Source organism: Drosophila obscura, unplaced genomic scaffold (assembly GCF_018151105.1).
Source record: "Drosophila obscura isolate BZ-5 IFL unplaced genomic scaffold, ASM1815110v1 contig_186, whole genome shotgun sequence".
Lineage (NCBI taxonomy): Eukaryota > Metazoa > Arthropoda > Insecta > Diptera > Drosophilidae > Drosophila > Drosophila obscura.
Window position 1 is genome coordinate 10,623,411 of NW_024542774.1, and position 16,987 is coordinate 10,640,397.

Sequence of the window (16,987 nt, forward strand, 5' to 3'; positions counted from 1 at the left end):
CATTTAGTGCAGCATAGACAGAGGCATAGACATAGCCTGTTCGGATGCCATGGGGTGCAGCAGGCAGAGAGAGGTCGCGCTAGAGCTCGGGGAGGCAGCAGCATGTCAAGCTGGCTGTAGCTTTTATTTTTTGTTGTTTTCTGTGAGATTGTGCGATATCCGGTTGTGAAGGATGTTGGCTCTGCAGCTGCTGCTTCCGTTAGCAGCAGTGCACTGCCACGCCCCGCTCCTTATGCGACTAGTGCATGTTAAGTTGCGATTATAGGCTGTTAGTGCAGCTGGCGATGACGAGGCTGAGGCCTGCCTAACCGATGATTGAGCAACAGCAGGAGGCAGCTTCTGTTGCATCTGCTCTTGCCCCCAGACAGGCAAGCAGATTTGCATTCTCAATTGGACCACCAAGGGGCTGACAGAATGTTTGTTTTCGCTACTGCCGCTCGAATGTGGATCAAGTGTGACTCGCAAAAGGACGATCAGAGTCCCCCCCACTACGGCAGTCCCTACCTACTCGGGCCTGTACACATACTCGTATGTATGTATGTTCGCCCTGTCAGTGGGTTGCCAAACCAAAGCTATATTAAGTAGCATGCTGCACCATTCTAGTTGCTGCTGCTGCTGTGGCTGCTCATCCAACTCCTGTTGCTGCAATTCATAACGAACTAATTAGGGGCTTAAAAAGTCATCCTCCCATCCACACAACACACTCGGACGCTTATGGTTATGTGTGTGTATGCGTGTGTGAGTACCCTCATTAGCATTTCATTTATTAATCGCATTTGGCATTCGCGGGGGGAATTGCCCATTGAAATTTCAATTTATTTGCCTCGTGCCAGTTCATTGTTAATTTCTCAATTTCATTTAGTCCGGTCTGGTCCGTTCCTCTGCCAGCATAATCGCATTGAGCTGTCAATAGTGTGTGACATTAATTAAGTTAATCGCCTCCAACAGCAACAGCAGCAGCAAAAAGAGCATCAACTTAACGATTCTGGGACATGCGTGCATGAAGCAGAACAAGCAGAAAATCGAAAATCCAATTAGAGACAGTCCATCGCTCAGTCAGTCTGACGCTCGGTTGGACAGTTGTCAAAGCCACCAATAACGATGAGGCGAGGGTCCGTCCCTCCAGTCCGATTCCAGGTCTGACTGCACCTCCCAAGAGCACAACACATAGCGGCTCCCATGGCTGATCGGAATGGAGCAGAGGAGACTCTTTCCCAATCAAATCACAATAAATAATGGTAAATTAGCTCCTACTTGATGCGAGGTTCCGCGGGCAGCAGTGCTTTATGTACTTTCCAGGCGCCTCCTTCGAATTATTGCCCAACCTTGAGAGTTGAAGTATTAGCCATAATTTCACGGGCAATTTGCCTTTCGCATACAAAGTCAATTGCGCGTGTGTGTCGCTCGCTGTATGTTTCTCTACACACGAATGTACACACATGTTTGTATGTGTGTGATGTAATTGGATTTAGGTTTATGGCTTAGACAGAGAGCGGACTAGACAGAGCAAAAATGTCATAGTCAGTGGCACAAAGCTCCCACCTGAGAGGGATGACAGCGACTGGGCTCAGTCGGCACTGACAGATTTCAACACATTTTAACCTCCAGTCAAGGCTCTGGCCTCTACCAATTTGCCCACCTCTGAAACACAGCAGGATAATAAGGAAATGAACTCTTGTGCGACATGTGTGCGGCTTCATTCAATTATTTGTAGCGAGTGCATTCATATTTTATGATTCGTTTATATATGAGATGCCCCAGAACTTCATTTCTCTTTCCTTCTCTCTCTCCCTGAGCCTCTCAATCTCAATAAGCGTTGATGCATATGGAGATAGTCCATGGCCAGATTGAATGTGTGAGGGGAGAGGAAATCAGTTTGGTTTTCTCCGTCTTGGGCATTGATTATTTAAGCCCGTCCTGGCATACATATGTATGTATATATGTAACCAGCTCGGGCTGAGTGTGGCCAATGATCTGTCCCGCTTTCTCTCTCCTGCTATGTTACGAAAGTTAAGTCCAAAATTTTATATGCAAAAGGGTAAAAGTTGTTCCAGTCCAGACATTCCCTGAGATAACTTAAAGTGAAGCTATGCTTAGTGGGAGAAAAAAACATAATATATAGGAAAAGAAGATGCCAAGCAGAGACTGGCCATGAATATTTCAAGAAATCCAAAGCAGGCACGCACACTCTCGCAAGCAGGGGAACACGCACAGAGCTGATTGCGTGCTGGCACTGAGAGAAGCTACGAGAAAAGCTAGAAAGGAGCGCGCCGCCTGCTCTGCTCTGCGCTGCTCTTTTCTGCTCCGCTGTCTTCGTTGCTTGAGCGCAAACAAATCATACGGCACTTTTGCCACAACAGACAATTGAAACTGTGTGGATGTGCAGCAGCAGCAGCAGCAACGGGCACAAAGTGCACTCGAGCATCAAGAAATGAAAATACTATTTAAGCCATTTTATCAACATAATCGTAAATCATTTTACACTTTTCGCATAAAAGTCAGAGTCGTCGTCGTCGTTGTCGTTGTCGTTATCGTTGTCGTTGTTGTTGTTGCAAGTAGTCATTGGCGCTGGCTCCTGCTTTTCCTGTCACCATAGCCATAGCAATAAAGGACCAATTGTCTAGTGCATATAATTTGTTATTGGATTTCTGTTATGTGTTCTTCCGCAGCTGCTGCCCCGTCTTCGGAGTTCGGTGTTGATTTTGCTGGATTTTCCCATTGTTCCTCTCTGTCCCTGTGTGTGCATGTATTTTTAGCTCATCGCTACCCGCTTCGCACTCCACGCTGCCGCTTTCGCCCTATTGTCATACATTTCACGCTCCAGAGAACAGAATGGAAGACCACATCATTATATGTACAGTGTGTGTTTGTGTGTGTGTGTGGCGACTCTCACGCACACACACTGGCCCCAGCAGCACGGACACACGTTGCTGGGGCACCCATTTATGGCCTGCCTAAGTGGAAATGGAAGTAGTGTTCGTGCCTGGACCCCAAACGCCCACGTCTTTCCTCTCTGCATGTATTTTGCCGCTTGCTAACAATATGTGTTGAGCTGGCAGCTTATCTATGGCAGCACAGCGTCTGGAATAACACTGAAATATTTGTCTGGCGCTCGCAAATGGACACAAGAAAAGCTGCCCAAATTCCCATACATATGCTTATGGCATAGTTCCCCTTTTTGGCTTTTCCAACGCACAAACACGTGGCAGGACCAAAAATCATCCAATTAAAATTCCATGCCAATGCGTTTGCCACACGAATCGTTTATAAATTGTGCAAAATGAAAAGGAGGAATAAAGTGGGAGTGGAACTGGGTGATGGTGAGGCAGAGCAGAGCAGAGGCAGCGGCAGAGACTCAAAGCGTGAACAGTGTTTTCTTTGAAAATATTTTTGCTAACACCAGCTGCAAGCCTCTCCTCTCCACTCCCGCTCCCACTCCCACTCCCACTACATGGTATCAATGGTAAACTGTTTGCGTTCACAGGCAAATGAGCATCACAATTAAAGTGAAATGGAACGATAACTATGCCAGTCACGTAAAGCAGGCCATCGAAAGCGGTCCTCTAGTAATCGATATGAGAGCGATAATTATTGGAATTCAATGGGTGTTTTCCTCCCTGAGTAGGGCTTCCTTGGATGAATAAATTTTGCCAGCAGAGTATAAAAAACTATACAAATTCGTATAGCAGTGATCACGTTGAGCTCAATAAACACTGGCGCAGTAGCCTCAGAAGTGCGGATTGCAAAAGCAACTTGCTTCAAACGCTGTTTCCTATTATCTATCGTCCATATGTCACTTCGAATCGAATTGAATCGAAACCCAGCAAGGAGATTTTTTCATGGGATTAATGTGGAATCGATAAATTTTTCTTTCTCAATACTCAAGAAGGATTTTTTTATCTACTTTCACGGCTTACAAAATCCCATTCAGCTTTGGCTTAATTCTGCCCTTCCGCTACCAAGACCAAGAAATATATGAAGTCAAATTACCGCTGCTGTCTGTGGGACATTTCTTAAGACGGAAGATGCACAAGAAGTGCGGATGTAGAAGAGCAACTATTTCCCTTTGCCGTAATAAGCGATTTTCCGCTCGTTTTCTATTAAAGCCATTTTCGCATTGCTGCGAATGCCCATAAGATGGTAGACCCCAAGGCGATTTCTGTGGCTTAAATGCGACACGCCAACACCACACTCAGACCCACAGAGAGAAACACCCATTGAAAGTGCTCTATGTGCGGTAGGTAAAACCTGCAAAATGTATAAAAGAAAACGGCACGCTCTGCGCTTTGTGGCTCAATGTGCTGCAAAAACTTTCGGCCTTGTACCAGTTGCACTTACTGCCACATACTCGTACTCACTCGCTACTCCGCCCACGGCCGCCATACTATTTATTGTATTTTCCAACATATTTTCATGTGCCTGTAAATGGGAAAAGGCAAGGGATTCGGATTCGGATTCTGAGTGAGAATGGGAATGGGATAAGGACGAGCTAGATTTGCGCTGGGACTTGTACTGGCTCTGGGCACATGGCAGCAGTAAAGTTCTCCCACTGCGGACCATGTAACGAGGCTTTAATTGAAACCTAGCTACGTGCAAGCAAGTTTTCGGCATAGGGGATATGCAGGAGAGACAAGGGGAGCAGTGGTGCAGAGGAATTAAAAGGAATTCAACCAAATCAGAGTGCACCGTGTATCATTCAAGCGAGCTTCGCAATCAAGTTGTCGCGACGTCAGCGCCTGGCATGCAGATGCAAAGATTAAATGACATTCTTGCCGCCCGCGCGCCCTGCCGAGTCCACCCAAGCATTCTGGCATCCTCCTGGGCTGCCTGCATTGATTTATTGCAAATTGATGGTGTCAGTGAATTGGCTGTCGCGTTTTTCATTTGGACGAGCGATCAATGCAAATTCGTTCCTCGATTCACATCACGTGGCATCGTTTTCCACTTATGTACCCAAGGGAGGCCATGAGTGAATGGTAATGGGAAAAAAGCACGTGGAAAAAAAAACACGTAAAAGGGGGCGATTTCTGTTTTTGTTTTTAAATCAAAGAGGGAAAAAGGGGAAAGCACAAACTGCTCAGTAGTGCACTGCAGAGGCAGTGTACGAAGCAGTGGTAAAATTTGAAATTAATAGAAGGTATCATATAAAATATGAAAATATCTCAGTGCATATACCAAATCCAGTGCCACAGGCGGTGCACCCATAAGTTATGGGATATGTCAGCCCGCAATGCCGCATCAACGCAACGGGAGGCGCACCCGCAGTTCCTCATTGATTTCACCGCACACAACCCACACACATTTTGCGGCAGCTCCTACTCCTTGGCACATTTCAAATGTTACAAATGAACGTGCGGCACACGCTCCCGTTGCTGTTGCTGGCAGCTATGTGCAAGCACGGGACACATGTTGCAACAGCAGCTGGAGGCGGAGTTGCGCCCCCTAATAATATATGCAGAGCACTAACGACAGCAGTACGAGTAATAAAAATTCATGAGACTGTGGGCGCAAAAATTGCGACTGCGATAAGGCGCCTGAGTGTGGATATGAGTGTGGGTGTGGGTGTGGGCGTGGCTGTGCTAAATGTGCGAATGCATACGGAAATGTTGCGATATGGCAGGGCCTGTCCATTGCAACAAGGCTCAGGCGCCAGAACTAATTGCCACCACACGGCGTATGCGTGATTTTACCGAATTTGCCTCAAAGTATGCAATTTTTATTGACCACAAATATGGACATTCCTGCCCGCACACACACACCCCTCAGGGAAATATGCGAAAACAAAGAAATGAAAGAAAAAGTTCAAATGCACAAAGTTCGGAGTTCAGACCACAAGAATGCCAGCGAGAGAAAAAGTTTAAAATGCAAACAACAAACTGAAACTCACACGGAGACTACCACTACCCCGCCTTCGAGCACCGCATCTGCGCCAGCCCCCGAATGCACACAGAGGCCGCTCCGAAACAGACAGAAAAACACAGTGATAATTAAACTTTCGACAACGGCCCCAGCAGAGTCCTGGCCAGACTGAGACACTACTGCTGTATCACTTGCTCCCGCCAGCTGATGGCTTTCGTTTGCCATTACTCAACTATTTTACTGACACCCGTAACACTTGTCGTGGGCGGCCAGCTACAGTCAACATGTATTTTCCTCTCACTCTACACCCAAAAAAACATAGGGTAACAATAAGGGATCCGGGCCTTGGACACCGAAGCCTTATATACTCTTACAGATCGATCGATTCTCTGGCAGATTTATGATACACAAATAGTGGTATGAAATGCGTCCAATTTGGAAAAGGTAACACACTACCTGTAGCAAAAAGCATGGTCTGTGCAAAGGTCCAAGCAGATAATACGCTCTTGATCCTAATCCTGATCATCAATATATGTACTGGTATTTGTGGTTATTTTATGGGATTGCAAGCACCTGATCGAAAGCTTAATAACCACTGAAAGAGCATCAAAACATTCCACAATAAGAGAGGAAGAGAATGAGAAGTAAACTTGTAACAACATCCTTATGCGATAACAAGCACGTTGGCTGGCAGTCGGGTCTGGGTCTGAGTCGGGGCTGGCAACAATGGAAGCGAAACTTTTTTGCATAAATAAAAATTGAAAGAGCGGAAAATAAAGGCAAAACAGAGGGCAGAAAGGGGAAACCGAACAGAACTGGGAACAGAACTAAGTGTAAGGCAAAATAAAAGACAAGTGCCGAGCAAATACTGCAAAAGTTCTTCCTTTGAAGGCAATGCAATGCAGTTCAGCAAAGCAAACACAACTGAACGAGAGACAGAAACAGAAACAGCGACAGAGAGCGAGAGCGAGAAAGCGATGTATGAAAAAAGAGATGGGTATAGATTATTCGCTTTGTAAACGTTATTATTTTCTTGGATTTTTTTCGGTTCTTCCTTTTTTTAGTTGCGGCAAAAGTTTTGCTTATTGAATATGCAGAGGCCAAATGAAATTATGGAATTTATTTAGACAACTATTTTTTTTCTCTTCTCGGATCAACTTTGGCCGCAATATTTTGGACCAGCGTGTGGAAGTTGGTCAACCAACTGAGAGCAGGGGCTGGAACCTCAGTCGATACCGAAGTGCACTCATTAAATATGTATACAATAAAGAGAAATGTCAACGTGGAAATTAATTAACTCAGCTGCGTAGAGTCGACTCTCCGACAACGAAGGCAATTTCAGGCTCATATTTCAATCAAAACTGCGACAGCTGCAAGCCGGCGGCATAAGCTCGAACATCATTTTGGCAACGCTCCATCAACGGCCCGAATCGCTGCTGGTTGGGGAGAAGGAAACCGACGCCCTCCCAGTGGAACGGCTCATCAATATTTACAGGCGGCCAGCCTCAAATTTGTCACAGTGGCTGGGGCACAACAAGGCGAGCGAGGCGATGGGATGCGTGGCGCGACCGAGCCGGAAAGTTAATTGCTAAATGACAAAATTAATGCAGAAGCAGTCGACAAAAAACCACAGGAACAGGCCACAGGCCGCACTCGGAGCCACACTCACTCGCAAACAGGAACAATTGACAGTTCAGGGCTAACGGAGGCAGCTTAACCTCAAGATTAATGTTCGGCAATTAAACGTTTAAGTGTTGATTAATGTGACTCTCGGCAGGGGCGCGGTCCAGAGCTGGGCACCCTGCCAGCTGGCCTGTCAATCTAGAGGAGAGGAACAGCAAGAGTTCAGGCATTTTCCTGAGCCTTTTCAATTTCTCCGTTAACGTTTTTTTTTCGTTTTTTCTGTGGCCCAATTCGGGTTGCGCATCGTCATAAATTTCTTGAGTAGGTACTGCAACAACTCAAACTCAAACGGCAAAGACATTCGCATTTATCATCTTTACGGGTTAACTGCCAAAAATGAGCTGGAGCGGTCCAAAGGGTCGTGGTGGCTGGTGGGACTCAGCAGGGAGCAGATAAAGCAGAACGCTGCACCATTCCCACCAAATCCACAAAGTCAAACAATGTTGTATGCTTTACTAGTTTTATCATTGCTGCTTCTACCTTTTCCATTTCTACTTTTCCCAGTGCTCCTTCTAGTTCTGTTTCTCATCTTTTTTCTTTACTTTTCTTATTCGTTGTTTTTTTTATACGTACACATACGAATCTACGCTGAGTTTATCTTTTTGAAAGTCGGTGAGCAGAACATGAAGCATAAACTATAAATGTCAGATAAACAGCCATCACTTTGAGGCATTGCTATAAGTGGGTGAGCGCATTCCAAAGCCATTAAGTGAGGCCTGAGTGAGGTCACGGAATCTGGGTCAGGGCATTTTTCAGCCGATTGCAAGGAAGAATACCCTTATTGAAGCATACCATAATTATTTGGGAATTATTTCTTTTCGAAATGTCGTTTCCAGGCAGCTAATACGGTCTTAGCATAATATTTCATTTATTACATTCCCAGAGATGCTTTCTACGAATTTATGCAATCTAAAAAGTCAATCATTGGTGATCGACAACTAAGAGCTCAATAAAATATCTGTTACTATCTGCCACTCGTTCAATATTCGATTCTTTCCGTTTTCGATGCCTGAGAATATGACCCGTAAAATGTAGTCGGCAATTTGGCAAGTTCTCTGCACATTCAATTGTCGTAGCAATAAAATATTCAAGATATAAGCATATCAAGCTACGATTTGTCTGTCCTTGCACTTTTTCTACCAATTTTACAAAAATTTCCATCAACTTGGCTCCTGCTGACAAGCGAATATTTCTTTTCCAACCAAGATGGGGGAGAGGCAATGGAAAGTTCTCGTGGCTGGCAAAACAAATGACTAGAAGAGATTACAGCAGCATTTCTGCTGATTTTCAAATGAAATTTTAATGAACGCCACACACAGACACACATGCAGAGGGAAAACCCATGGCGTGTGCCAACAATCAGAGAGAGCGAGAATGAAAAAGGGAAAAGGAAGAAAAGTGTTTTTTGTTTTTGCCATTCGTACTCTGTGTGGCATGCGTCAACGAAATTTGAAATCTCCAAACAGCTCAGATCTGTCTGTCTATCTCACCCAAACGACCATAAAGGCATCATCCCGTCTTCTATGTCCCCTTTGGCTCGCTTTCGTGCACTCCCTGCCCGGATTTCACTTAAATATTTATCAGTGAAAACAATAGGGGACCAGCGTGGGACCTTTAGCCCTTCCCGATGGCGTCAGTGAAATGCAAAACTGCAAAACATTTTCATATCGTGTTCATTCACAAAATTAGTTGAAGCATACATCCTTCTGATACGACCATGGCACAACAACATAATGACGATGATGATGAATTGTTAAGGAGGGGAGGCCGACTAATTGATACCAAAATTTGCAATTGAATTCCCATTGTTCAGTCGTAGTCGGGCAATACGACTTTCACCATATACTCGTACTGTGTAATGGATCGGTGGGGAACTGAGCCGAGGTAGAAACGAAGGCAATTAAAAGAAGGCGGCGTTTGAGCGAGATTCAGCCATTGTGTGGCGGCGTTGATGTCTTTAATTAAATTCGCCTTTAGCCGCAAATCCTTTTATGCCCGCGCCATTTTACTTGGGCTTCCTTTGGCATTTGACTTTCTCTCTTTCTCTCTACATCTTGCTTTGGGTGTGGGTGTGTGGTAACCCAAGGATGCAACCACAACTGGCCTCTGCACAAGCCCCGGCCTCAGACTTAGCTCCAGGCCCGGCGGCATCTTGTGATTTATTATTAAACATGAATATGAATTCCAGGAGATGCTCGGCTAGGCAGCATGGCATGGAATGGAATGGAAAAGAGTGAAGCGAAATGGAATATAAGGCAGAAAAAATGGCAAAGAGGCAAACAGGCAGACCTGTTGGTATTTTTATGCCCACATTTTTATGATTAATTAAAATTTATGCTCGACCAAATTATGTACGCCTTCATTTCAACGGAACCAAATATACATACATATGCACATACCTACAAACATGTTCATATAAATATCCCTATTCAGCGAGAGGCCATCAATTCATCTGGTTTTGGGACCGTCAAATTGTGTGATTAAGATTAAGAGGATTGTCATAAAGAAAAAACCCAATTTGGGAAACTAATTGAAGGCACTCGAGGAGCAAACTACGCGGAAAACTATGCCGAATGTGGCAATGCGTAGGTGGCAAAAAAGTAAGCGCATTTCATATTTATTAAAGCAATAAAATAAAGTAGAGCCCAGACAAGGCCTGACTGAACCCTGAGCGTTGTGCCTCAGATAACATGTCGGGGGCCCAGAGCCGCAGAGAAATATCACTATGTCACACACACCCCCACAAGCTCACGCATTCCGAAAAACACGCACACATGCATACATAAATTCAGGGAGCTTAACCCATTGTTGCTTTGGTCGTGGTTAACGTGCAAATTTGTTGCTTCCTCTTGGCTCTCAGTCTGCCTGCCCTACAATTGGCCTCTGCCTACACCAACGCCCACACCCTATGGTGTCGAGTCTGAAGTCTGAGGGTCCCTCGACAAGGATTTTGGGCGAATAAGCAGGAAGGGCTGGGCAATAAATTTAAAATTAACCCTTTAGGAGCACAGCTTTTGACCTTCACCCACACACAGAGTGGACGGTAGATGGTAGCACTCAGCCAAGCAGGCTCCTCAAGCTAGGAATGGGTAATCCTCTTCGACTGCCCAAATTAATCGCATTCCCAGGTGGTCCGCAAATCTTTGGCCCTGCCCCTGTCCCTGTCCTGCCCGTATTTGGTTTCTTTTTCGTTTTCGTTTGATTAATTAATTGAATGAGTTTCGACGCCATTGAAATAAAATACTCGTAATTCGCAGCATATTCGATTAAGAAATGGCTGGGATGCAACTGCTCTGCCTGCAGCCATGCCCCCGCAGAGTGAGTTGTCAATGCAACACGCCGAACAACAATAAATAAAATGGAAAAACATGACTGGGCCCTAGGCTCAAAACCTTGGCCAAAAAGGAGGGGAGGCCAAAGCGAAAGAGAAGTAAACGAACAGAGCCAAAAGGCATACTTTGGACGGGCTGGTAGGATGGCAGTGAGGAGGAAAAGCTGGTTCAAGTGGCTCCCGACTCAGTCAAGACAATTCAAGAAATGCTTTTAAAAGAAAATCAGGAAAGGAATTTCGCTTATGGGCAACTGATTGTGCCTTCGAAATGGGCGGAAACTTGAACAAGTTCCATGGGCCAGAGGAGCGGGCAACGAGTTTTTTCTTTGATTATTCCTTTTTTGGCTGCCACACTTAGAAAATTGAATTGTTTTAGATTTTCCTCCATTTCGTGCCGTTTTTTTGCCATCCGAAGCGAATAAATCAAATTGGATTTTCTCGTGCACTTAAATCGAAATGAAATCGAAAGCCGACAGAAAACTTAATCAAAATCTCTTCAAGAAAAGAAAGTTCGCTAAGTAGGCTGGCAGCTTACATTCATCGGCGTTTGCTTTGAGTGAATCTCAACGACTACAATCTATATCATTTATCCGTAAAAAAAACACATCGCAATCGTTTAAAAATGTCGTTTATTCTAAATTTGGTGGGCGCGACCCAAAACCCGACTGGGTCGACGGCGCAGATGGGATCGTTGGAAGACGGTGCTCATGGACGCAGCACCAAGGAAATGGCCGGACTGAAGAGCTGTTGCTTTTTCTTCGATCTGAAAATGGGATGCAAGCTTATTGCCTTCTTCGAGGCTCTGCTTGGATTGATGCAGATATACCAGTGCTACAATCTGGTCAATCAATCAGAAATTAAGACTGTAACTACTGTCACAAGTGAGGCAGAATTTGTCACACGGGCGATCGAAGACGACATAATGGATCCCCATTCGAGCCAAGCCAGTGAGAATCACTTTTTTACCATGGCCCTGGAAACGGTGGCTGTCTTGAAGTCGATTCTGCTCATTATAGGAGCTAAAATTGTGGGTAATTTGCGGGGCTATGGATCGACCAATTGATTTTTTACTTTACTATCTTCAGGAGCACAAAACTTGCCTCTTGCTGTGGCTTTACCTTACAGTTTTCGTGGTATTTATGTTCATGCTCAATACTCTGTTCATCAATCTGGTTGTTGAGCATTTGGTCATAGAGGCGCTGTCAGTATGTAAGTGTATCTTCACCCTGAGAACTCTTTTTAGCTCTACTTTGGTTATTGACTGAACACTAAGCATTTCCAGCTCTAGAGACATATTTTGGATTCGTAGTTCTGTCATTCTACTGGGAGGTACAGCGAAAACGCGACGGCAGCCCCTCAGAAATCGAAGTGCTCTACACAGCAAGTGAGGACATTTAGGGGGTCCCTTGCTGACAAAAAAATAAACTTCCACAATTCATAATTTACCCGTTTAAATTAGCTTTAAATTCCAAGCACAACATTCACACAATTTAAGCTAATCCTTAAGGTCTAGTATGGCTTTATCTTGGATATAAACATTGGAAATAAATAGAATTCTGGCTAATACATACATATGTGTAAATGTATTGATACTCGTAGTTAAATAGATAGATATATCATGCCAGGCCACTACAACCAATTTTTGAGCTAATTTTGTATAGATTTGTAAAGATGGCTACTTAAACATGCTGATAAGATTACGAGGTAATTGCACTTCCATTTGATCTAATACAAGTATTCGCGGTGGGCAAAGTTTTGGCGTTAGAATTTGCATTAATCGAGCAGGGTGTCTCAAAAATTGATTGCACTGGCAAATTGGACAGGAAACAAAGGACTGACATGCTCTCCTCCATTGCTGGCGACTTATCCACGCGCATACAGAGCATGAGCATCCCGTCCCATTCCCTCCTGTCCTGTCCCATCAAATCGGCAAAAATTGAAACCAAATATTGAATATATCGAATTTATTCTTACTTTTGCGTATGCCGTTTTTTTCGGCGGCTCGCGCGACGTGGCTGCCGCTGTTGCCGTGGGCGTGCCGCGCTTGTTAGGGCGATTCTTTTTCAGTACGATAACGCGCATGGTGTATAGTATATAGTATATGTGTAGTTATAGGAATGGGTATTTAGGTGTGGATTTAGATCTTGATAGTTGTGTCGAATGCTCTATACAATTGCGACAATTCTCTTGTCTCTTATTCTGTTAAGTGATTGCAGTTCGCGGTGCCGTTCACAAACGGTGTTCCACTCCACACAGCATCGGAGGAGTATTGTGTTGGATGGTGTACAAGAGGGGTGTAGTACGATTACAAGCACAAGGGACACGAAATGACAAAATGCAAAGCGAGCTGAGCCTCTAGCTCCAGATGGATTTTTACATAGTTCTTATTGCAGTTGGTGCTACAGATAAGTTAACTACTTCTAGATTAGCAAAGAATATTGGTTATTTACAGTACATAGAAAAGAGTTTGTTGTAGAATTGTGACATAGATTTGCAAATAGTATTTTCTGGCGCTAAATAATTTTTACAAGCTTGATTGTTTGTTTGTTTGATTGATTGGTGTGAGCGTTCGCCGCCAATTTCGACTACCAGCTAGAATTTGTTTTTTAAGTTTTAAAGCAAGCAATTAATTATGAGAAACTCTGACAGTGCTACATTAAATTGATTTGATTTGATTTCAGTCGAATTGAGTGGATTCGATTCGATTTGATTTGTTTTTTGAGAGCGAATTCTTTGGGCGCACGGTGCGGATGCGTGATTGGTTAATTAAGCTAGATTATTTAACATAGACGCTCGACTAGTTGTGGCATTACTATTGATCGTCAATGGTGGGTTACTTACGCTGAAATTTATTCAATTTAATTTTTGGGGCTATCAAAACAGAACTCGCCTCAAGAAATCTCTCGCCTGCCTCAGAAAAAGCCTGCCTGACTTTGCGCTCTAAAATTATGGATATATAGATATATAGATTGTCTGTGGTTGGGAATTACAAAAATTGTCAACGAGGACAACGCCTTTTCTGGTTTTAACTCTTGTTTCAATTTGTCTGGTTTTTTTGTGTTTTTTGTTTGCTAACTAAAGCGAAGTCCTGGCATTCTTATCCCGTTGCAATTGGCAGCCAATCAAACCTCAGCGCGACGACCGCAACGACTACGACTACGACGGCTTTAACGACGACGGCTACGTGTACCTGTACGTGTACGGTTACGGTTACGGCTAATTTGTCGAACGGATCACTCGGCAGGAGCAGCGTAGAAGAACTGAGACGGCGACCCGCGTATCGAATGCGTCGGAATGCAAGCACGTGACTGACTCGGAGCCAGCGCTGCACGTTACTTATAAACAGCGGACAGCGGGCTCCACCAGCAAACGGTCTGGCAACGCCACGCATGCACCTGCTCTCTCTGGAGCTCTCTGGAGCTCTTTGGAGCCTTTAAACAGCTGTTTCGCACACAGGCGAGGTTGAGGTTAGAGTTGTTTTGCGCTTGCTTGGGCATCGGCTTGGGCTATTCCAATCCAACAACAATAGCAACTACACAGAAACAATAACAGTTTGTTGTAAACTTGTAATAACAAAATGGGAAATCACACACACAAAACGCGATATGCAGGCTGCTTATTTTGACGTGGGGAATTGTCGTTCTCTTCAGACGCAGCAGCCATCAACATGCACGCATCTCCGCACTGACCATACACAAGCTCATCTACCGCAGGACTAAGCGAAGGACGAAGTTAACCCAGGTTCGTTGCTTCACACAGCCACCAAATAAAAAGGCCAAATAGAGAGCCAGAGAGGGGCTCGGTTTGGTCACATGCGCAGGGCACGAGTGTCACAGAGCCAGTCAGCTGTTTGACCCACATACGAGCTCCAGTTCATGTGTACTTGAAGGCGTGCAAGCGCCAAGGGCAAACGTCGAGAGTTCGAGCAACAGGTTCAACAAAATGGCAGATGGCGGCAGCCTTGCCACATCATTGAAAACCGTCTGCCAGAAATAGCTTTCCACACGAGCTTTTTTCAAAGACTTTAAAGACTTTTTCAAATCTTTGAAAGCTTTAAAGCTTTTATAAGCTTTTCAAATACAGAAACTTACATTTGACATTACATTTGACATATTTTATTACTTTGCAGTTTCAAAAAGACGGTTCTGAACCGAACTGATTCTTTTTTTTTTAATTCATTGGTAATTAAGGAATCAGGCCACTCACCTGAGCCCGTATGGCCGCCAAATGAATTTGCTTGGCGCGCAAGTCAAACTTCTTCATGGATAAATCCTCCTGCAGCTCGTTGACCTTGTTGTAAAGCTGCCCCTCAATGCCGCGAGTCTGTGTCCGATTCAGTGCCTCGATGGCGTCCTATCTCGCAAAAGATGAGCAACGAATAAAAACACACACACATTAGCCATCTATCTATTTGGAGGGGGGGGGATGTGGGAGAATCGTCTTAATGTTGGGCTCACCTGCAGCTGACGTATCTGCAATTCCAATTCTATGGCCTCACGCTTCAGTGACTCCAGGGCCGAGCGCTGCGACAGCGTGGAGTGGCGGTCAAAGACGAGCTCGTTCCGCAAGTTGGGTGTCATCTCCTGTAACACACACTCACGCCATATCAGCCGCATGCCGCAGACAAGTTGTTCGCATTTTACTCACATTATGGTCACCCGTCTCCTCGGCTGGCTCGCCTTGGGGTGGAGCAAAGGGCCGCCGGGGAACCTTCTGGGCCTGCGATGGCTGGGCCAGGAGGCGCACAAAGTTGGCCAGATCCTGCGGCGGCGAGACCGCACTGCACTGGTTGGTCAGGCTGATGTACCGCTTGGCCTGGTCGCTGGCCTGGACGAATGGTAGCGATAACATGTTATAATATATGTAAATATGACAGTGGTAGACCCCAAACAACTACGACTCCCCACACGCAACTTACGCAGGAGCTTTATCCTGTGGCCTGTGGCCGACACTCCCCTGCTCTGCCCCGCACTGCTCTAACCATTAGGCAAATTACTATGGAAAATTACGACTCTGGGTAATTATTATAATAGTGCACAAATTATTTCCCAGGAAACAAAAGTCGTCACAAAAATTACCCAACATTTCAGGTGCCAGGCACAATTACCAGCACCATCCCCATCAACTGCAGCAGCAGCTGCAACCACCTGCTGCAGCCATAAATCACTACACCTCCAGCTACCCGCTCTCACACTCACCTTGCTGGCAATTACATCGGCTCCCTGCAGCAACGAATCGGAAACAATGCCGGACAGGTCATTGTGTATCTCCTCCAGCTCCTGCATTAGGTGTGGCAGGGTGTCGCCGTGGTAGGCCTCCAGCATGCCATTCGTGGCATGCAGCTGCTGCACGTACGCATTGTGTGCGTCAATGTATTCGGTGAGCGAGTGCTGGCTGGGGTTCTGTCGATGGGCCATGTGGCACTGCTTGTAGTCCATCCGGCACTGGAAGATAAAATCAGAGTGGGCTGGGACACATTTCGAACAAGAATGCAGAATGCTAAATAGAATGCAGACGAAACGCAATAAGGGCTCTTTGAAAATGCCGAAATTGAGTATGCGTAATGTTGGCCTGAAACACAACCTTAAAGCGAACTTAAGCCTTATGGCAAAGCCTTTTCCAAGGACTAAAAATAGGCACTCTCAAGGCGTATCGCCTAATTGGAAAAATTACCAATTCACTCACCTTTGACAGCTTCTCTTCAGTCTTTGCGATAATAGTCTCAAAAGACTCCCTGTGTGTAAATATTTTACGGCTTTGAACTTTTCGATGAAAGGATTTATCCAGCATTGGTCGCGACACCTGCATGGAATTGTTTGGAATGGAAATTAACAACGTTTTTGAATGTACGTAGGTGTATGGCAAGTCATCGTGAAAAATAAATTTTAAATGCAAAAGCCAAAGCCAGCATAAAAACAACCCACGACCGCGAAAACAAAGCAAACAAAGAGAAAAATTAACATTATTCGGCACTCCAATTACACATGTCTTTTTCCCAAGGTCCCTCAGCGGGTACGGCCCCTAATTAACCATAATTAGAGACAGCTTTTTATGATGCAAATTGGTAATTTGCTTGGTGGTTGGCTCATCGGATCGATGCGGTATTCTATATGA

The 16,987-nt window shown here is 45.0% G+C and overlaps 2 protein-coding genes across 3 annotated transcripts in view; one reads left to right on the top strand and one right to left on the bottom strand.

The window, feature by feature from the left end:
* LOC111081151 overlaps positions 1 to 16,987 on the bottom strand; it is a 66,677-nt gene that overhangs the window by 29,040 nt on the left and 20,650 nt on the right. The window contains 5 exon segments of the mRNA XM_041593197.1: positions 15,080 to 15,226; positions 15,331 to 15,456; positions 15,521 to 15,700; positions 16,072 to 16,317; positions 16,559 to 16,675. Of these exon segments, the coding sequence (XP_041449131.1) occupies positions 15,080 to 15,226; positions 15,331 to 15,456; positions 15,521 to 15,700; positions 16,072 to 16,317; positions 16,559 to 16,675 (816 nt within the window).
* Positions 11,411 to 12,439, top strand: LOC111081155. Of its 2 annotated transcripts, none has more exons than XM_022377130.2 (3): positions 11,411 to 11,900; positions 11,959 to 12,082; positions 12,147 to 12,439. In XM_022377130.2, exons 1-3 carry the CDS (start codon positions 11,496 to 11,498, stop codon positions 12,269 to 12,271), a joined length of 654 nt encoding a protein of 217 aa, XP_022232822.2. In that variant the 5' UTR covers positions 11,411 to 11,495; the 3' UTR covers positions 12,272 to 12,439. The 2 variants fall into 2 exon arrangements, with proteins under 2 accessions (XP_022232822.2, XP_022232823.2); XM_022377131.2 differs by having other exon boundaries at positions 11,414 to 11,900; positions 12,156 to 12,439.